This window comes from Eumetopias jubatus, unplaced genomic scaffold (assembly GCF_037043125.1).
Source record: "Eumetopias jubatus isolate StellerSeaLion01/CBP00866 unplaced genomic scaffold, mEumJub1_p1.0 scaffold_17, whole genome shotgun sequence".
Taxonomy (NCBI): domain Eukaryota; kingdom Metazoa; phylum Chordata; class Mammalia; order Carnivora; family Otariidae; genus Eumetopias; species Eumetopias jubatus.
Window position 1 is genome coordinate 89,225,100 of NW_028274823.1, and position 22,650 is coordinate 89,247,749.

Consider the following 22,650-nt stretch of genomic DNA (forward strand, 5'->3'; position numbering starts at 1 on the left):
ACTCTGTCCCCAGAACTGGCTCCAAAGCCACAGGGATTTGGGATACCTGACAAGTACCAGAGGACTCAACCTGCCACCTCAAAGGAAAACGTGCCACTGGGAACTCTAGTAAGCATTCCGAACAGGAGAACGGTGCCGGTCCATCCCAATGAAGCTCAAGTTCAACATGCCCAGGCCGCAATCCCTGAGCCTGAAACTCCCCGCTGGCCCACGGCCTCAACTCAGACCCCAGAAAGCTCATCACAGCACCGGTACATCAGGCCTGTCATGCCCCTAAGCCCTAAGCCTAACCCTAGGTGGGCTTTGTAGCACTCTGTCCCCAGAGCCTGGCTCCAAAGCCCCAGAGAATTGAGACACCTGACCAGAGCCAGAGGACTCAGCCTGCCACTAAAAAGGAAAACGTGCCATGGGGAACTCCGGTGAGCATTCTGAACAAGAGAACTGCGCCGGTCCATCCCAACGAACCCCGAGTTCAATGTGCCCAGGATGCAGTACTTGAGCCTGAGACTCCCCCTGACCTTCGGCCTCAACTCAGACCACTGGAAGTCATTCACAGCACCGGCACATCAGGCCTGTCATGCCCCTATGCCCTAAGCCTAACCCTAGGTTGGTTTCTGAGCGTCCCTCCCAAGAGCCTTGCTCCAAAGCACCAGGTATTCGGGATACCCAAGCAGTATCAAGGGACTCAGGCTGCCACCCAGAAGGAAACCGCACCACGGGGAACTCCGGAAAGCGCTCAGAGCAGAACTCTGAACGCCCATCCCAGCGAAACGGCACTTTCTGTGCCGCCTGGCGGCCAACCGTGAGCCTGACACTCGACCTGACTCCCGCCCTCAAGACACACCGCCCATCCCAAGCTCGCCACAGTTCTCGCAACCAGGAGTGCCATGCACCTGGGCCCTAACCCTAACCCTAACCCTAAACCTCACGTGGCTTCTGAGAGGTCTCTCCCTAGGTCCCTGGCTCCATGCCCCAGGGATTTGCGCCACCTGAGCAATACTGGAGGACACAGACTGACACCACAAAGCAAAATGCACCATTTGGCACTTCTGAAAGCGCTGAGAGCAGGAGAGCTATGCCTGCCGTACCCCTAGGCCCTAAACCCGACCCTAGGTGGGCTCCTGAGTGCCTTGTTCCCGCAGGTCTCGCTCCAGAGCCCCACGGACAGGGCACACCTGAGCAATACCAGAGGACTCTGCTTGCCACCAAGAAAGAAACCCCGCTGGTTGGAACCCCGGAAAGGATTCACAGCAGGAGAGCACTGCATGCCCACCCCAGTGAACCGACACTTTCAGCGGTCCCCTGGCCGAAAAGAAGAGCAAGACACTCACGCTGACTAAAGACACTCACGCTGACCCACACCCTCGACCCTCACCTCCGGGAACATCAACACAGTGCTGGCACATCAGGCGTCCCGTGCCCCTATGTCCTAACCCTCACCCTGGGTTGGCTGCTGAGGGGTCAGTCCCCAGAACCTGGCTCCAAAGCCCCAAAGATTTGGGACACCTGAGCAATATGAAGGGACTCAGGCTGCCACCCGGAAGGAAAACGCGCCATTGGGAACATGGGAAAGCATTCGGAACAGAACTCTGAATGCCCATCCCAAGGAACACACAAATTTTGCGCCTTCTGGCGGCCAACCCTGAGCCTGACACTCAACCTGACCCACGCCCTCAAGACAAACCCCCGAGAAGCAGGCCACAGTGCTGGTACGTCGGGCCTGCCGTGCCCCTAGGCCCGCACCCTATCCCTCGCTGACTTCTGAGGGCTATGGCCCCAGAGGCCTGGCTCTAAATCCACAGGGATCGGGGGCACCTGAGGAATACCAGAGGATGCAGCCTGTCTCCCAGAAGGAAAACGCACCATTGGGACCTCGGGGCAAAGCTTTCCGAGTACGAGAACCCTGCGTGCCCATCGCAGCGAAATGCCACTTTCAAAGGCCTTCTGCTCGCAAACCCTGAGCCTGAAACTCACCCTGACCCACACCCCCAACTCGGATCCCCCGCACCCCAAAGCTTGCCCCAGAGTGGCCAAATCAGGGCTCCAATGACCCTAGGCCCTAAGTCTATCCCTAGAGTGGCTTCTAAGTTTCTGCATCCAGTAGCCTGCCTCCAAAGCCCCAGGGATGGCAGTAACTGAGCGATATCAGAGGACTCAAATGCCAAAAAGAATTCAAACGCACTACTTGCAACTCCGGAGAGCGTTCCGAACAAGAGAATTCAGAATGCCCATCCCAGCCAACGCACAAATTTGGTACCCTCAGGTGGCCAACCCTCAGCCTGATACTAAACCTGGCCCACTCCCTCAAGACAGACCCCCCAGAGCAGCCTACGGTGCTTGCACATCAGGCCTGCCGTGCCCCTGGGCCCTAACCGTGACCCTACGGAGGCTTCTGAAAGGTCTGTCCCCAGGGGCCTGGCTCCAAAGCCCCAGGGACTGGGGACACCTGACCAGGGCCAGAGGACTCAGCCTGCCAATAAACAGGAAAAAGTGCCATTGGGAACTCCGGAAAGCTTTCCGAGCAGGAGAACTGTGTCGGTCCATCCCAACAAACCCTGAGTTCAACGTGCCCAGGCCACAATCCCTGAGCCTGACACTCCCCACTGACCCACGGCCTCAACTCGGACCCCGGGAAGCTCATCACAGCACCAGCACATCAGGCCTGTCATGCCCCTGAGCCCTAAGCCTCACCCTAGGTTGGCTTCTGAGCGCTCTGTCCCTAGAACTGGCTCCAAAGCCACAGGGATTTGGGACACCTGACAAGTATCAGAGGACTCAACCTGCCACCTCAAAGGAAAACGTGCCATTGGGAACTCCAGTAAGCATTCCGAGCAGGAGAACTGTGCCGGTCCATCCCAAAGAAACCCAAGTTCAACGTGCCCAGGCCACAATCCCTGAGCCTGACCCTCCCCGCTGACCCACAGCCTCTACTCAGACCCCGGAAATCTCATCACAGTGCCGGTACATCAGGCCTGTCATGCCCCTAAGCTCTAAGCCTAACCCTAGGTTGGCTTCGGAGCACTCTGTCCCCAGAGCCTGGCTCCAAAGCCCCAGGGACTTGAGACACCTGACCAGGGCCAGAGGACTCAGCCTGCCACTAAAAAGGAAAACGTGCCATTGGGAACTCCGGTAAGCATTCCAAGCAGGAGAACTGCGCTGTTCCATCCCAATGAACCCCAAATTCAGCGTGCCCATTCCACAGTCCTTGAGCCTGACAGTCCCCCCTGACACATGGCCTCAACTCAGACCACTGAGGCCATTCACAGCACCAGCACATAAGGCCTGTCATGCCCCTAAATCCTAAGCCTAACCCTAGGTTGGCTTCTGAGCATCTCTCCCTAGAGCCTTGCTCCAAAGCACCAGGTATTCGGGACAGCCGAGCATTATCAAGGGATTCGGGCTGCCACCCAGAAGGAAACCACACCACTGGGAACTCTGGGAAACGCTCAGAGCAGAACTCTGAATGCCCATCCCGGTGAAACTGAACTTTCTGCACCGCCTGGCGGCAAACTCTGAGCCTGACATTCAACCTGACTCTGCCCTCAAGACACACCGCCCATCCCAAGCTCGGAACAGTTCCCGAAGACGAGGGGTGCCGTGCACATGGGCCCTAACACTAACCATCACGTGGCTTCTGAGAGGTCTCTCCCTAGGTCCCTGGCTCCATGCCCCAGGGATTTGGGCCACCTGAGCATTACAGGAGGACACAGACTGACACCACAAAGCAAAATACACCATTTGACACTTCTGAAAGCATTGAGAGCAGGAGAGCTCTACCTGCCATTCCCCTAGCCCCTAACCCCAACCCTAGGGGGGCTCCTGACTGCCTTACTCCTGCCAGTCTCGGTCCAGAGACTAACCCGTACTCTAACCCTAACCCGTACCTTAACCCTAACCCATACCCTAATCCTAACCCGTACACTAGCCTGTAGCCTAACCCTAACCCGTACCTTAACCCATACCCTAACCCGTACCCTAACATTAAATCCTACCCCCAAACCATAAATCCTATCCCTGATGCTATCCAAAACTGTAACCAAAACCCTGAACTTTAACCCCTTTCTTATTTTTTCCCTGGCCTGGAGTTTCCTTATTCCCAACCATGTGCATAGTCTCCGTTCCATGGAAAGTTCATCCCCCTAAAATATTTCTGAGTCTCAGTTTTAAATCTGCACAACTCAGTCCCATTCCGAATGGTTGCCTTAGGTTCTAGGGCTTACCTGTATTTAAAGCTCCCAGGTGTACCCATGAGGATTACTCCTGCAGCCCAAGTCGTCTCGGTCCTGGAAAGGCAGTCCATTCTCCTTCAGTCTCAAAGCACATTTTTGTTGGATAGGGTAAGTTCTTGTGGGCCCAAGAGCCCCCTCCCAAGACCCAGCCTTTCAAGATTCTTGCCCTGTTCCAGGTTCCTGCCTATCTGGACCTCCATATTTTGTGCATAAACAGTAGGTACCTCCCCAGTCTGCCACTGTCAGCTGGGGTCTCTCAGGCCTGTGGAGGACAACCTGGTCCCAACCCATCTGCTGGTCACCTGGCTGTTGGGATCAAAGCCCCACAACTATTTCTTTGGCAGCAGTTTTAATGTGGTGACTGTCAGCCCCACGACCGTCTGCCTGTTCGATCCCCAGCTTTGTCAGTCCTCACAGGTGTCTATTATATGGAGATAACACGTTATCTAACATTTAATCCGCTGCACCGGCCAAGGAATCCACTCTCCTCCAGCTCAGGCTTCAAAGGAAATAGGTACATTTGAGTTAGTACAGGCTTGGAAATGGATAGATTCCACGTACCCCCAACAGCCCGCTCCTGAAACCAGGCTCCTTCTGAACTTCTCGCTGTACAGATCCCTGGGTACATCCCCGTGTGGGACGTGTGTGTGCAGTATGCAGTGATCAACCAGTTTTGTGTGTCCAGGACCCTACAAGCCAGTGGAGTTCCGACCTCCTCAACAACGTGCCATTCTGAAAGGAGGGGGCACACCCCTGAAAATCGTTGCATGGTGGCAGATTTCCACGTTTGAACTGATTGCACACTGGGGATGCTGACTTGCACAGCAATCAGTGCTCGCAGCTGTTTCATTGAAGGGTACCCCAGCGAGTCTGTGGAGCCCCATAATGGCAAGGATGTGCAGCTTCCTCCGGCTGGGCCTTTAGGGGGAATATGTGCAGTTGGAATTATGCAGATATCCGGTGCTCCAAGCAGCCCGCTCCTAGGGCAGGGCCTCTCCCTAGAGCTGCCCTATTCCAGCTCCCTGGCTCCCCACATCTGCCCAGCTTGTGCACACACACCACACATCCTTCAGCCTGCAGAGGGCAGCCTGAGGCCCACAGGTCTGTGGAATCTGCATACCTCCCGGGGAAAGGGTTACACCCCTGAAAATCTCTCTCAGCAGCACCTTTAGACTGCCAGCAGTCAGACCCCGTTTGGACCGGCTTCCTGAAGGGGCTCCGGGTCTCTCTTCTTAAACACGGCCCAGACAATCCCTCACTCTCACCCGCCTCTTCCAAGGGCCTTGACTTAGGGTCCATCTTGTCTGATATGGGGATGGCACACCACGTCTCCACTGGTTAATGTCTGTATGGAGGATCTTTTCCACCCTCCCACTTTAACCCTCTTTGTGTCACTGGGTCCCAGGTGACCCTCCTGGAGACAGCATGCAGCTGGATCTTGTCTTTTAAACCTAATCCTAACCCAAGCTCCGCCTTTAACTGGAGACATCCGCTCATTACTTCTAATGTAAATGAGCAGGAAGGACTCACTTCAGTCATTTCCTATGTGTTTTCTGTATGTCTTCAGCTTCTTTTCACTGAGTCAAGATTTATTTCCAACCTTGAAAACATTTGGACTCATCAAAATGGTGCTGCTGTAATTTCTTATCCTACTTTAGTGCTTCATATAGAGATTTTCAGACATAGACACAGTGACCCAGCCCGACAGCACGTGGTAAGAGTTACAAAGGCCTCGGCTATTTAACAAAACCAAAAGTGACAACCAAATAATGCAGCACAGGACTCGCGCGTCCTTGATGAGGACATAATCAGGAGCAAGTTATTCAACCAAACCAAATGCAAATTTGTTTTTACACTTTTCATGTGTACTTTTAGTCTTTGCTTCATACAGCCACTGATAATTGAGGAAACTTTCAACTGCGGGATGTCTAAATATTTTTTTAAGAATTTTATGTATTTGGAATAGAGAGTGAGCAGGGGGAGGGGCGGGGGAGAGGGAGAAGTAGGCTCTCCACTGACCTGGGATCCCGGCGGGGCTCCGGCCCTGGACCCGGAGATCCTGACCTGAGCTGAAGTCCGAGGCTTAACAGACTGAGCCACCCAGGCGCCCTGGGATTTCTAAGTATTTTACTAAAGAAGACACGAAAAGGCCACAAACTACAAATGCCTACACCAAAGAGGGAAACACGGCCCAGCTGCATTTACCCGTGTCCCCGCCCCTCAGCACCGCAGGAGGCCCGCCCGCCGCCCGCCGACCCAGCGGCCAAGCAGCCCTACCCGGGCCCGGCCATCCCGGGCACCTCCCGCCCGCCCTCCCGGCACCGCGCTAGCCAGCCCGTACCGCGGAGGGGTCCTTCAGGCCTCGGGCCGGGCAGCCCTCCTGCGGGTCCTTGTGCGGTTGCCTAGCAGCTGCGAGGACGCGAACGGAGCCGGAAGCGGAGTGCGGCGCCGAGAGAACCCGGCTGGGCGGAGGGCTCCGGGGCGGGACCGGGGCGGAGCGGGACCGGGGACCGGGGCGGGGTGGGGCGGGGGACGGGCGCCGACGGGGACATGGCTGGCCGCCGGCGGGCCCACCGGGGGAGTCCGGGGTCGTACCTCGTTTCCCTCAGGTGGCAGGCCCAGCCTTGGGATCCACCGTCCTTGGGCCCCGGGCGGGAGAAGGACGGATCGTTGGGTTCATTCATTGGTGTGGGGGGAGGGCAGTGCAGCCTGACGGGGAAGGTTGGTTCCCAGATGTGTCCGGTACCCAAAAGATGTTGGTCGAATGAAAGAGGCCTTGCGAAGTGGATGGCGGAGCGCCAGCTGTTGACGGTCTTCGAGCCTGGAGTTTAGGTCTGGGTTTGGCTTTGGAACAGGTCCCTCTGCTCCAGGGGGAGATGGAAGGGGCAGCCCCTCGCTGTGCTCACCAACCACCTACCGCTTGCCATACACGGGTCATGAGATGAGGGTACCTGGGTCAACAAGGCTCAGCCCTACCTGAGCAGCGGTACCGTCAGGGAACTCTGGGTCCTGTGGGCATTTTCCACCCCGACGGGGTGCACACCCGTCCTAGCTCTTGCCACAGGAGACTCTGCCAACATTGTGTCTCCTTTCCTCTGAGCCCAGCACAAGGTCTGCTCATGGGGAATCGAGCCTGAAGGCATCATTTCTGTGTGCCCCAGTGGCTCAGAATCGGTGCTGTTGTGCGTTCTTAATACAGTTTGAAAAGTTGTATTTGGCAGTGAGGAGAAAAGAAACAGCTAGAGATGATGTCACACCTAGGTGTGGGCACCAACTGATGTTTGGGGTGGGCAAGAATTACGTATTCGTTTTTCATATGTTATTTGTCCCTGTGTGGCAGAACCTACTAGTCCAAATCTGGTAGGCCATTGCCCGAGTCTGCTGCCAAGGGAAGCAATGTTGGTGGAGGTGCAGATTTGGCGTCATCACTATTTAGGAGCTACTTGAAACTACTAGAGATTGAAATAACCCTAGAGAAGAGGGTCTGGAGAATGCCCACATTGAGAGAGAAAGAGGCAGCTACTGGTTGCAGCAGGGTAAAAAGTGAAGGGGAAGGTGGAGGCATGAGGTAGGTGATCAGGAATGCACATTAGATGTCTTTGGTTGTGTGGTCTGTCATTCAGCGATTAGAGCTTAGGCCTACAGAACACTGTGTCTCACATTGATTGTTGTTTTGTCCTGTTTTACTGGAGAGAAAGCTTGCCTATATACAACTTGTCAAATAGTCTTTCCAGGTGGGAATGGGAGGTGTGGCCCTGAACATAGCTGCCGTAAGGAGATGACATAGAGTCATAAGTGGCTCATAAGGGCACAGGCAATATACACCCGAGTGCCCCTGCATAAGTATAAGGTTACCCAGCATCGCATCACCAGCTGGCTCTAGAGCCCACATCTATAAGCATGTATGGCGTGTCACGCTCTGCTCTGAAAGCTTCACATCTGTCCTAATTTCATTGTCACACAACCCTACGGCCATATTCCCAAGGCCACATAGCTGATGAGGGGTAAAGCAGGGGGTGTGTTTGAACCCAGACAGACTGACGAATCCTGAAAATACTCATGCCTGCTTCATCAGTCCCTGTTGCAACCCCAGCAGGAAAAGACAGCGTCCTTGGTCTTCCTCACCCAAAGTTCCTCCCTCATGCTCCTGTACCCTCTGCCATCTGTCTTTGCAACCCTCATGCTCCTGTACCCTCTGCCATCTGTCTTTGCAACCAGAACATAGGACCATCTTGCACTTGAAACATGTGCACACAGTGAACAGGTGAACAGGTATGAGACTGTTGCTTGTTGCAGCAACTGCCCAGCCAGGAGCCCGGGGGTTTCTTTCTGGAGCCTGCCATCTTTAATTCTCAAGTGGCTAATCCAGCATTTATGCTAGATCTGGGCCCTGACCAGAGTGGGCAGTTGACCTGAGGCCATCGAGATCTCTTTCTCAGGAATTTACAGATGGACATAAGCAATTCTGGTTGACGGCAGACTCCTGCCTGGGGTTGGCCATGTGGACTGAGCATCAGATGGCCATGCTACAAAACTTCAGACTGGGGTCATTCTTCCAATGGACTCAGACCCACACCCCTCCTTCTGAGTCAGCTCACCTCACAGAAGTGCTCTAGGGCCCACCTGCACTGATTTAATAAGCAGAGACTCTGAGTGTGAGATCCAGACCATACCTGGCCTGTCACCTCAGATCGCCTTGTTCCAACTACAAAAATCAAGATTTAGGAAACCACAATGACCCCTGACACACAAGCAATTCCACCCTGTTGGAGGGTGACAGAGGGAGGACAGATATGCTGGGGGAGGGTTTGGATTGAGTCGGGGAGGGCAGGTAGGAAGAAGTCCAGAAAGAATTATATATCTATATTTATATTTATTTATTTCATCTTTGTTTTCTTGGGAGTAAAGGGCTCACTGGGTCTGTTGGGAGTGGGGTTGGATCAGGAGGCGGCAGTCAGTTCTGGGAGATCTGTGGTCTCCATTTCCTAATACCCCTTTGCATTAGAAAAGGTCTTCCCCTTCAAGATCTCTGTGAGTTGCTGTAGTCGCTTGGCAAAAGAAAGTACTTGGGGAGCTTTAGTGATAGGTGGGGGAGGGGGTGGGGTTGGGGCCAGGGGTTTTGGTCGAAGTCAAGATGCAGGGGGGCTGGGAGCAGGTCAAGGAGGGCATTGGAAGTACCAAGGAGGGTGAGCAGAAGGGCGGGCAGAGGGTTGTCTAGCCGGGATTGCTTGAGAAGTTGGATGGGGAGGGGTGGGTGATTGAGCCATGTGAAAGGCATTAGAACCGATCTTGGAAGCAGTCCAGTTCAGATAGGGCCAGGTGGCCACGTAGACTCCAGGGCGCTTAGTTCGGGCACAGCCTACCCCCCAGCTTGTGACTCCCACGACTACATAGGTGTTGGCCACGTTGTCTCTGCACATGAGAGGCCCGCCGCTGTCCCCCTGCCCAGAAGGACACAGAAGTCACCCCAGATCGTGGGGTGGGATAAAGCTCTCTGTGTGGTGACTGGTTCTTTGTAGGGGCCCCAGGTATCACCTCCCATCCTCACTGCTAGAAGATGGGACCAGGGTGGGCACCTGGGTGGCTCAGTTGGTTAAGCGACTGCCTTCGCCTCAGGTCATGATCCTGGAGTCCCGGGATCGAGTCCCGCATTGGCCTCCCTGCTCAGCGGGGAGTCTGCTCCCTCTGACCCTCTCCCCTCTCATGCTCTCTATCTCATTCTCTCTCTCAAATAAATAAAATTTTTAAGAAAAAAAAAGATGGGACCAGGGAAAGGGTCACTGAAGCAGGGCCCTGGAGGGAGAGGAGTTCAGGGATTCACAAAAGAGGTGTTGGCAGGGAAAGGGGCGCCCAAGGGAAGCTACCTGGCAGGTGTTGATCTTGCCTTCAGGGTACCCTGCACACACATTGAAGGAATGCACCCGTTGTACCACTGGGTGGAGTTACATAAGTCGAGGTCGATGAGGTTCCCACGGGCCTCCTGCAGTGTAGGTGCGATCCTGTAGGCTACAGCCAGGCGGCTCGGTGGTCATCGATCACAGAAGACACGTTTTGGGAAAGCCCTGCCTCCTCCCTCCACGGAACCCCCATCATCCTGAAATGCTCTACTTCAACCTAAAATCCATGAAAGTCAATGCCCCTGGCCTCTCCTCAGACACATGTGAAGGATGTGGGGTGTTGGAGGCATATGCAGGTGAAGAGGAGGGGCAGTGCATGGAGGATGAACAGATGTGGCTGCAGGAATGTGTGTTGATGCCAGATGATTATTCACAGCTACAGCCAGTATGTGTCACCTCCTTTACACCCCACAGTGACTTCCTGTGTTAAGCGCTGTGACTCACCTTGCCTCCAATCAAGAGCCTGGAGCACCACTTGCCCAAACATGCTGGTAGGGATGTGGTGTGTCTTGGATTCGGACCAAGGTTTTCCTCTCTACACTCAAATCCAGGACACACATTTCATTTCCCCACAGTACGGCTCTAAGTCCCCCTCATTGCTTTTTATCCCCCGTTAAACCCCTCAGCTCAGTTCTGGATACTTAAGTCTGTGATTAGTTTTGAACTAACTTTTGTTTAAGTTGTGAGGGTGTAGAGTAAAGGGTTATTTTTTTCCTTAAAGATATTCCATTGGCACCATTTGTTGAAAAGGCTGTCATTCCTCCATCGAATTGCTTTTGCACCTTTGTTAAAAATCAGTTGGCCCTACTTCTGTGAGGCTGTTTCTGGATTCTAAATTCATAAGGTGTGTGAACCGTAATGTCGTCTATATCTTTTCTTTCAAATCTGTGCATGAGCAAAGAACTCGAGTCATGGATTTCCAACCTGGACACAAGGATGGTAAGACTTCCTGATTTAACATGAGATGCTGTTCCCTGGGAGATAACAGCAGGAATTCGGACCACTACCCCTTCTTTTCCAAGAGCTTTGGGACTAGCCATTGAGGTGCCCTCCTTGGGCGTTGTTTCTGCTGGCATCTTCCAAAGCTTGGAGCTAAAGGGCCACCAAGAAGGGGACTCCAGCTCCGTCAGCAACCTAAAGACCAAACAAAACACAGAAACACAGTCAACTGAGTTTTAATGTTTTCCTGAAAACTGTTAACCATTTTGTAGTGTTCTTTTCCACAAGCACTCCGTGAAGCGGAAGAGCAGGAATTACTATCCGTGTGTTTTAGAAAAGAAAACTGAGGCTAAGAGCAGGATCTCGTAGGCCTACGGACACAAAGCCCATCAGTAGTAAACACAAAACATGAACACACGTCTCCTGACTAGGACGATGCCCTTTTCACATTGGACCCTGGGTAATTCTGACTCAAAATAAATCCTGACCTCAATCTGGAACTTTCTGCCGTAATCTCTCCTTTCCAATGTGGTAACAAGCATGTGTGGCTACTGGGCATCCAGAGTGTGGCTGATATAACGAGGGACTGAATTTTCAACTTAAATACATGTGACTAGTGGCTACCACAGTGGATGGCACCACTGTAACGTACCCATGAATACAAAGAGATCTACCTTGTAGCAAAAAAAAAAAAAAAAAAAAAAAAAAAAAAAAAAAAAAAACAGGAAAAGAAAAGCAAAGGAACAAAGATCAAATGCTATCAACAGAAAATAAATATCAAGGGCACCTGTGTGGCTCAGTTGGTTAAGCAACTGCCTTTGGCTCAGGTCATGATCCTGGAGTCCCGGGATTGAGTGCCATATCAGGCTTCCTGCTCAGCAGGGAGTCTGCTTCTCCCTCTGATCCTCTTCCCTCTCGTGCTTTCTATCTCTCATTCTCTCTCTCTAATAAATAAATAAAATCTTTAAAAAAAAGAAAATAAATATCAAGATGGTGGAGTTAGACTCAACCATATTAGTAATTATACTAAATGTAAATAGACTAAATCCTCTAATTTAAAGGCAGACTGTCAGCCTGGATTAAAGAAAAAACCACCAAGACACAGCTATGTCTTGTTTATAAGAGACATTGAAATATAAGGACACAGAAACATCAAAAGCAAAGGGACTGGAAAAAAGACATATTGTGCCGAAAATAAACACAGGGAGTGTTACCAGGGATAAAGACAGACAATACATAATAATAAGAGAGTCAATTTGACAAAAAGACTTAATACTAAACATGTATATCTAACACAATTTCAAAATTCATTAAGCAAAATTTAACAAAACTAAAAGGAGTAATAGACAATCACGGTTGTAGATTTCAACAAATTTCTCTCCATAATTAACACAGCAAGAAGACAAAAATGATGAGTAAGAATATAAACACTATTTAATCCACTCAGGCTGACTGGTATTTATGGAAACATCATCCAACCGCTGAATGCACACTCTTTTAAAGTATATTCAGAACTTTAAGAAAAGAGTATAACACGTCTCAATAAATTTCAAGTATACCATCTGTCCCCAAAGAAATGAAATCTGAAATTAATGACAAAAGACTAATAGAAAGTTCTCAAATATTTGGAGATTAAGTACAATTCTAAATAAAGGGAATTGGACAATATCGGAAGTGAATGAAACAAAACAATATGCAGGAAATGGCAGGATGCAAATAGAGCAGTCACGAGGAAAATTTATACTTCTCAAAGCATGTATTTGAAAACTTCTCAGAAAGGTTTATAATCAGTGATTTAAGCTTCTGTTGTGAAAAGTTATAAATTAAAACCAGAGTAGAAGAACGGAAAAGCAGAAATCAATGAAACTGAAAACAAAACAAAAAAAATATTAACAAAGCCAAACGTTGGTTCTTTGAAGTCATTTTTAAATATTAAACCCTTAAAAGACATGAACGAGAATAAAACAAAGAAGGGTGCCTGGGTGGTTCAGTCGGTTAAGCGTCTGCCTTTGGCTCAGGTCATGATCCCACGGATCCCCCGCATCAGGCTCCCTGCTCTGTGGGGAGGCTGCTTCTCCCTCTCCCTCTCCTGCTCCCCCTGCTTGTGCCCTCTCGCTCTCTGTCAAATAAATAAATAAAATCTTAAAAAAAGAATAAAGCAAAGAAAATGCACATTACCATTATCCGGAATAAAAAGGGAGGCATCACCATAGATCCCCTGGAAAGCCTTTTAGGGGATATCATACCCAACTTTACACCAATAAATGGGACAACTTATATGAAATAGACAAAATACTCAAAACACCCAACCTTCCAAAACTGAAGCTAGAAGTAGTTTAAGAATATGAACACCCATAACAAAGTGGCAGCAAGAGAAATTTAGAAAAAAAATCCCATTTACGGATGTACCAAAAATAATAAAATACTTTAGGGATCAATTTAACCAAGGAAATGAGAGACTTGTACTCTGAAAACTATCAGACCTTGATTAAAACAAACAAACAAACAAACAAACTAAAGATGACACAAGCAAATGGAAATACATACTATGCTCATGGACTGGAATAATTAATACTGTGAAAGTGTCCATAATTCCCAAAGCAGTCAACAGATCTGTACCTCTGAAACAAATAATGCAATATATGTTAAGGAAAAAAAAAAGAAGAAGATAGCAGGAGGGGAAGAATGAAGGGGAGTAAATCGGAGGGGGAGATGAACCATGAGAAACGATGGACTCTGAAAAACAAACTGAGGGTTCTAGAGGGGATGGGATATCCTGTTGATGGGTATTAAAGAGGGCACGTTCTGCGTGGAGCAGTGGGTGTTATGCACAAACAATGAATCGTGGAACACTACATCCAACTAATGATGTATGGTGATTAACATAACAAAAAATTTAAATTAAAATAATGATGTGTGGTGACTAACATAAGAATAAAAAAATTTAAAGAAGAAGAACAATGTTGGAGGACTCACACTTCCTGATTTCAAAACCCACTACAAAACTACAGTAATTAAAACCGTGTGATTCTAGCATAAAGACAGACATACAGACTAACAGAAAAGGATTGAAGATCCGGAAATAAACCTATACAACTACAGCCAATTGGCTTTCAACCTGGGTTCCAAGACTATTCAATAAGGAAAAAATGATTTTTTCAACAAATGGTTCTGGTAAAAGTGGATATCCCCATACAAAGAAGAAAGTTGGCTCCCTATCTCATATCATACACAAAAATTAACTACAATGGATCAATGATATGAATATAAGTACTAAAATAAAACTCTTAGTAGAAAACATAAAGGTAAACCTTCATGATCTTGCAGATGGAACAATTTCTTAGATATGATACCAAAAGCATGAACAACAAAAAATATATAAATTTAACTTCATTAAAAATAAAAATTTTGTGCATCAAAGGACACTATCAAGAAAGCGAAAGGAACAAAATATTTGCAAATCATATATCTGAGGAGTCTAATATCCAGAATATATAAAGAACTCTTAGGACACAACAACAAAAATATAAACAGCCCAATTTAAAAATGGGCAAAAATATAAACAGCCCAATTTAAAAATTGAATAGACTTTTTTTTCCAACAAATATGCAAAAAGATACTCAGCATCAGTAGTCATTAGGGAAATGCACACCAAAACTACAATGAAATATCACTTCATACTCATTAGAATGACTACAATAATTTAAAAAAAGAAAATAACAACTGTTGGTAAGGGTGTGGAAAAATTGGAACCCTTGTACATTACCGGTGGGAATGTAAAATGGTTCAGCTACTGTGGAAAACAGTTTGGTGGCTCATTAAAAAGTTAAACATAGAATTACCATATGAACCTGAAATTCTACTCTTAGGTATATACTCAAAGAAATGAAAATATTGCACACACAAAAACGTGTAAACACATGCTCATAGCAGCACTATTTGCAAAAGCCAAAAGATGGAAACAGTACAAATGTCCATCAACAGAAAAATGGATACACAAATAGTGGTATATCCATGCAATGGAATAATATTTAGCCTTAAAAAGGAAGAAACTTTTGACACATACTACAACATCGATAAAATCTTGAGGACTTTACAGTAAGTTAAATAAACCAATCCCAAAAAGACAAATACTGTGTGATTCTAACTATATGAGGCCCTTGGTGTAGTCACACCCATGAGGACAGGACGTAAAGTTGGCAGTCAGGGGCTAGGGGGAGAGTCGGAGTCACTGTGTAATAGCGACAGAGTTTCAGAGTCACAGGATGGAAGGGGCTGTAAGGATGAATGGTTTGAACGAATAAAATGTATGTTGTATGTATTTCAGCACAATAAAACAGTCACACACCATGTGGTTCCACTTACGTGGAATATTCAGAGCACACAAATCCATAAAGACAGCAGACTGGCGGTTCCAGGGGCTGAGAGGGGGTGGAATGGGGAGAAGCTGTTACATGGGTGTGGGATTTTACTGTGGGGCACAGAGAGGTTCTGGAACTACGCAGAGCTGGTGGTTGCACAACACTGGGAATTATACTAAATGCCACTGAATTGTTTGCTCTGAAACGGTTTATTGTATGTGAATTTCACCTCAAAATATTATTTTAAAAAATTAGTTCCAGGGGCTCCTGGGTGCCTCAGTTGGCTGAGCGTCCAACTCTTGGTTTCGGCTTAGGTCACGTTCTTGGGGCTGTGGGATGGAGCCAAGCCCCGCGTGGAGCTCCGTGCCCCAGGGAGGGTCTGCTGGAGATTCTCTCCCTCTGTCCCTCCCTCTGCTTGAGCTCTTACACTCTCTCTCTCTCTCAAAAGAATAACTCTTAAAAAAAATTCCAGAGCTTTTGAGAAACTCTGATAGTATCTGTTTCCCTTGTTCGTTGCCGTCGCCCCACCCCACCAATGCTTACTTAAACATTGTGCTTTGGGGAGAGGTTGTATTCTGCCCACATCGCTGGCCACCAAGACCCTCTGGGCCAGGGTCTCAGGAGATCGCAGTCTCTGGACGCACGAATACCAGTTTGAGAACTAAATGCTCACTCTATTACCCAGCGTGTTGCCCTAGGGGACTGAACCCCAATGACGTTTTCTGTAGTTTTTCCGAGGAACACATAAGGAAAGCTAGGGGAACCTTGAACTCAAGTTGAGTTCATGGCCTATTGACTTGGCACTTCCACAAAACATTTTTTCAAAAAAAATACACAATTATACTGTTAAAATAGTACAGAATTATAATTGTAATTTTTCTTCCTGGTGATATCTTTTGAGTGCCAAAGTACCCTGAAGATAACTTCATTGGGTATTTTTCCTTAAATGATTTCAAAAAAATTAAAACTCGATCCTTTCTATTTCTTACTTGTAGGAAAATCCCTCTCTCTCTGTCATAGAATCACAGAATAATAGCTAACATTTATTGAGCACTTACTATATACCAGATGCTGTTTTTTTTTTTTTTTTAAAGACTTCATTTACTTGAGAGAGAGAGTGCAAAAGTGCATGAGCGCGGGTGGGGGGAGTGGCAGAGGCAGAGGGAGAAGCAGACTCTCTGCTGAGCAGGGAGCCCGATGTGGGACTCGATCCCAGAATCCTGGGATTATGACCTGGGCCAAAGGCAGACGCTTAACCAATGGAGCCACCCATGTGTCCCTACCAGACACTGTTTAAGCACATTATAATGCTTTGATCACCCCCATTCTAAAGATGGTAAGCTTGACGGGCTTGTCTGCCCACTCACTCAGTGGGGAAACCAGGGTTAGAACTCTGGGTGCACAGCATGCATCCCCAACCACACGGTGCCTCCCTACCCTGCGTCTCATCCTAGCAAGGGACAGAGCTGAAGAGACTCTTCACTCTGCAGGCGAACGCACCTTATGGCCTGCAGCCATGCATGGCCTGGGTCAAAGCTGTCTACCAAACCACGATTACTCTACTTGACAGTACAGGGACGGGTCACCCTTCTTCTGACTGACCTCCCCATTCATTTAGAATTCAGGCATTTCTTCTCTTCTGCTCTGCGCACCATTGTCCCCACCCCAAAACACATACACAGAGCACATTCATTACTTCACACAGGGTCTTATCAAGTCTTTTTCTAGAGCTGTCTTGGACCTGCTTGGACTATTTCACACTGAGACAAACAAGGTTTCCCAGACTCAGCTGTAATCCAGCTGCTGCATTCTGAGGATGTTATTCTTGAAAGTCACAGGCAGTGCTCTTAGCTTGGGTCAGGTGGGAAGCCATAGACAGGCATCCCACAAGGCAGATACTGCATCTGTGTGGCCCACAGAAGGCTGGGCTGGGAAGGGGAATAAAAATGTCCTTTATGAGAGGGAAGAGTGACCACCATGTGACAAATATTTGTTGAGCGCCTACTTTATGCCCTGCATTATGATGCATGGGAAAACAGGGAAATAACGCAAAGCCAGCACTGCCTGTGGAGACAGGCAGTCAAAAAATCAGGCACAAGATGATGTTAGCTCAGATTCTCCCATGGAGGACCTCCTAGATACCTTTTATTTCTTTTTGTTGTCTACTTGTGGGAGAGACATAGGGCAGTCAAGTCCCCAGAAAACCAGACTTGCCAGGACCAAACCCCCTCCGACCAAGCTTGGCACAAGGCAATCAAGTCATCTGCACAGAAGGGTGACCAGGAGCCTTAGGACCATGGGCCCTCCATCTCAGCTTTGTACAAGGCAAAGGAATCATCAAGACCCTGGGCCAAGTGCATGCCCACCAATGCAACAAAGAAGAGTGCAATTGAATCCTCAGAAAATCAGGCCTCCTGGGAGTCTCAAGAATATGAAACCTCCAACCGAGCTCTGCACTGCCCAAATGAGGACCAGTGACACCAGGCTGAGGGAGAGTCCTCTGAAGAGGAGCCCTCCAACACATCCAAGCACTGGCCACAAGAATCGCTTGGACACCAGGCTGAACACAAGCACCCTGAGATCATGAGGACACCATCCCTGCCAAGCACAGGGTAATCAGGTCCCCAGAACACCAGGAGCACTTAGGCTAGGAGCTCTCCAACACAGTCTGGCACGGGCAAATGAATCACCTGGACTCTAGACTGCAAAGGAGCCCTCAGAAGAAAAGCTATCCAACCCAGAAAAGCATAAGGCAATCAGGTTCTCAAACACAGGATTTTGCGGAGCCCTCTGACCAAAACCCCTCCAACCAGACCTGGAGGTGGACAAATATATTATCTAGACAGTGGACCCGGCAGGAGCCTTAAGTCCAAAAGCCCCCCTACCCAACTCAGCACCAGAGAAAGGAGCTACCTGGAACTTAGGACAAAGAAGGGGAATCTTCTACTACTGTTGAGAAAACGGCAACGAATTCCCCAGAACACCAGGCCCAATAGATGCCCTGAGACTATGACACCACCAAGCTAGTTGTACAGTGGGCAAAGGAGTGCCCTGGACACTGGGCTGAGTGGGAGTCCTCTCTCTGGGAGCTCTTCAGTCCAAGAAAGCAGAGGGCAATTGAGTCCTCACAACACTGGGACAAACAGGAACCTTTAGACACTCCAACTCAGATTCAGCTTGACACTGTGCCGAGTCTCTCGGACATCAGCCTGAGCAGGAGACCTCTGACCCAAAACCCTCCACCCCATAGAGCACAGGACAATTGGGTCCCCAGGACAGAGGTTGGCTGGGAGCCCTGTGGTCATGACTCCTCCATCTCAGCTCTGTACTGGGCCAAGAAGTCCCTAGAACACTAAACTGACTGGAAGCCCTTTAACTAAGGCGACCCCAGGACAAGTGAGTCACCAGTGCCCTGGGATAGACTTCAGCTTAAGGTCATTGTGCCTTGTCACCTGGGTAGCCCTCGTCTTTTTGGGAATATCCCTCAAGAGGAAAGGATACCAAGCCAAAAAGTGGAGTCAAACCAAAAGTTTGGAGAGTTTGAAATAGAACTCATAGCAGGAGATGAGGTGGGGGGTTGAAACAGAACTCATATCAGGAGACGAGATGGGGACTGGAGGGAATTCTAGAAGAGACCCCAGGCCCTGAATACAGAGGACACATTGGCAAAGGTCCTCCAGATGAAGGAGAGGTGCTCCATCCTGGAAGGAGTGGTGGAGACCATAGAAAAACAAATCAAGTCGTGGGGTGAGAAGCAGGCTCAGGTCTATGAGGTAGAGACATTTTTTGGGTACATCAAGGACTTGCTGGAAGCTTTTGCCTCCCAGGCAACGGCATCCAAGTGGTGATGTCCCTGCACACTCCCATCCAAGATGCCATAAATGCGGAGCTTGGAAAAGTTTGGTCATCTCCAGGAGTGAGAGTTTTAATATTTTTCAGAGGCCTAAATAACTTAAAAACATTATTTCAGAATAAGTACAGGAAACAGCCCGTGTGACTGTGATGTATAGCCTGGATTATTCTCACTACTGTGCCTTTTAAGTCATCACATTCTCCAGTTGGTGAGCAGTGGCCTCCACAGCTCTGAGAAAGTGTAAGTGAATTATGCAGAGCTGACCCTGAACACATCCTTCCTATCCCCATCAACACTTTTAGACATCCTGGTTTCTGGAAATCAAGGTCAGCTGCTGAGGTCATCCGCATTCTGAAGGAAGGAAAAAGTAAGCTGTAATGTCCATATGTAGGTATTTCTGCAAAAATGATTTTTGTCCCTAGCCCCATCACACATGATATGGCAAATTTGTGTTTGGGCCCTGGCATAAAGTTTGCAAACTCTGGTCACCAGAACTATTTCCTGACTGCATGTCCCTGTGTGATGCAGACCTCTGAAGAGTAAATGTGACAAGATGAGGGAACCAGGCTGGAGGGCGGCCAGAAGCAGGGGACCATTCCCTGCCTCTGGATGATTTTCTCCTGTGGGTGAGGTAGGTATAGACTGGAGTAAGGAGCCTGGAGTGTGGGCTCTCTGCTCTGAGCCACAGAAGCACTGCAGAAGTTGGGGGAGACACAGATTACTACTTGCTGCTCCATGTGGAGGGGTGGATGGACAGAGTAAAGAAGAGAAGGAGACAGGAACAGGTGCATATGGAATACTCGGGTGTCTGTGGATATGGAGGAAGGTGTCTACCTCTAATATGCAGACCTGAGATTCTGTCATGCATTGGACAGAAGGAAGGAGGAGAGTAAGGTTCCAGGTTTGTCTTCTCCCTAGAGTTTGTCCCCTTACCTCAAGGTAGGATGTGGGAGCTCAAGTGCCTTGTGGATATCAATGAGCTGGGTTCTGCCTGTGGCTGTAGTGGAGGTGGAAGAGAGCCTAGAGCCATGGTTCCTTGGGGGACCTCAAGGCACTCTGCTCATAGCACCAGGGCGTAAGCTGATTGGAGCCATGAAAAACCTGTCTTTTAGGGAAGGTCAAAATGAGGGGGACTTGGGATGAGAGAGGTTAGTATCTCTAAGATGGATGGTGTCTGAACTTATAGGAGGGCTGCTGCTTTCAGGAGCCAGGGGGGAGGCTGCTGCAGTCCGGGTCACTTGGATTTGATGGGGAAGTGGATCACAGTGTGATCCCAGAGCTGCTAACCTCTAGTGGCTACCTGCTCAGACCCCACTTACCAGACACATGTTTCTGGACACAGCAGGATCTTGGAAGGTGCTAGGACCCCACTTTGGGGCTTTGTAGCAGAGCAATTGACTCCTTGATCCACCATTTCTTCACCTGTAAAATGCCGGCAACGTTGGGGGGGTGGCTGTGTGAGCAGGATGCAGGAGACGGCAGGGTTGGGGAGGGGATCTCTAAGGCCAGGGGACGGATGCTGTCCAGAGGAGGGAGGGCAGGCTGTGAGCCAGGTCCTTGCCCTGTCGATTCCTTCCCAAACTCAGAACAGCAGATTCAGGAGAGCAGTCTGTGTCCTGCCTCTGTCCTGTCCCACACCTGGCCTTCTCTGCCCCTTAGGTACAGCACATCACAGCCCAGCACCTGCCCAGTCACAGACCAGACCAGGTTCCTCCTGCCTCCTACACTGCTGCTTGACACCCACACATTAGGGTCCTGGGGAAGCTTGGAGCTTCCAGGAGCCAGGGTGGGACTGATAGCTTTAGGGAACTATGCTGAGGTGTGTTGACAGGTAGAGCGATCCTATAGGTAGGGAGGGATTTAGGTCCATTTAGAGATTCAGATAGTACAGAAATGTCCCATCGCAGAGGCACTCTTGGCACATTTTGCCCCAAGGTAACATCCTACATCACTGCAGAACACTATTCGCACCAGGACACTGACAGTGTGGTATGATGGACATGTCTAGGTCTGTCACTTTGTCATGGACATTTATATATTCAACAGCATAATCCAGGTATGGAACTACTCTGTCAGCCCAAAGATCTCCTTCATGCTACCCATCCCTGCCCATGGCATTCACTCCTGTGTTTTACATTTTGGATATATTGGCATTTTGTTACATGAGGGAACTCCTACAGCTGTGACCGGTGATGTTGTTTGGTTTTATTTGGGATAATACGCCTGGAATCCATTCACGTTTTGTGTTATCCTAACTTTATGACTTTTTATCACTGATTTGGGCTCCCTAGTTTGGAAATGCCACAGTTTGTTCATCTGCTCCCCTTTTGAGGAATATTTTTGTTTCCGGGATTTAGAGACTACAAATAATCCCACAGTGAATATTTGGCATATTGTTTTGTGGGATCTTAAATTTTCATTCTCGAGAATAAAGGTTCAGGACAGTGGGTTTTTGCATTTATGTTTTGCTTTTGCATAACCAGTCAAACTGTCTTACCAGAGTGACTGTTCCATTTACATTCCCACCAGCAAGGTAGGAGATCTGGCTCTTTCCAACATTTGATGTTTTTACTCTGTTTTAATCTAACGAGCTTTCCTAACACGTAGGTAGTAGTGATTACTCAATCAGGTTTTCCTTTACATTTCTCTCATGGCAACTAATGTATAGTTTTTCTTGTGCTTATTTGCCATCTGCATGTTTTCTTTGCTGAAATGTCTGTTCATGACTTTTGCCCATTTGCTATTTGGATAGTTTTTTTTTTCCTCTCCCCTGGTTGTGTTTTAATTTTTTATATAATATAGATAGAAGTTCTTTGTCAGATAAGTGGTTTGAAAATATATTCACCTAGTCTATAGCTTGTCTTTTCATCCTCCTAACAAGATCTTTACAACAACAGACGGTTTTAATCTTGATAAAGTCCAGTGTTATACCTTATGAATTCTCCTTTCTTGTCTTGTGTAAAAATGCACCAAATGCTAAGTTTAGAAAATGGCTAAACATCCGTAATATATTTTCTCACAATTCTGCTGGGTAGAAGTCCAACATAAGGCATCAGTGTGGTCAGGTTCTGAGGAAGCCCATCCTCCTGGAGGTTTGTTGATAACCACCTTCTGCCTTTGTGGTCACATAACCTTTCTTTGTAGGTGTGCATGGAGGGTGCAAGCTCTCTGTGTCTCTTCTCATAAGCATGCTAACCCCATCATGAGAGTCCTAACCTTGTGACCTAACTCAACCTATGTTCCTCCCAAGGTGACAGGTCCAGTTTCATAGGGGTTAGAACTGAAACATGTGAATGGGATGGGGGACCGAATTTAGTCTATACCATGTGTCTTGATGACTGTCTTGGATTCCCTCTATTTGGGTTTTGTTC

At 48.6% G+C, this 22,650-nt stretch overlaps 1 protein-coding gene across 1 annotated transcript in view; it reads left to right on the forward strand.

Annotated features, from left to right (window-relative positions):
• LOC148162239 (synaptosomal-associated protein 47-like) overlaps positions 1-21,016 on the forward strand; it is a 43,851-nt gene extending 22,835 nt beyond the window's left edge. The window contains exons 3-4 of the mRNA XM_088019893.1: positions 6,454-6,669; positions 20,939-21,016. Of these exons, the coding sequence (XP_087876019.1) occupies positions 6,454-6,669; positions 20,939-21,016 (294 nt within the window). The remainder of the gene's footprint in view (positions 1-6,453; positions 6,670-20,938) is intronic.
• The last annotated feature ends 1,634 nt before the right edge of the window (positions 21,017-22,650 follow it).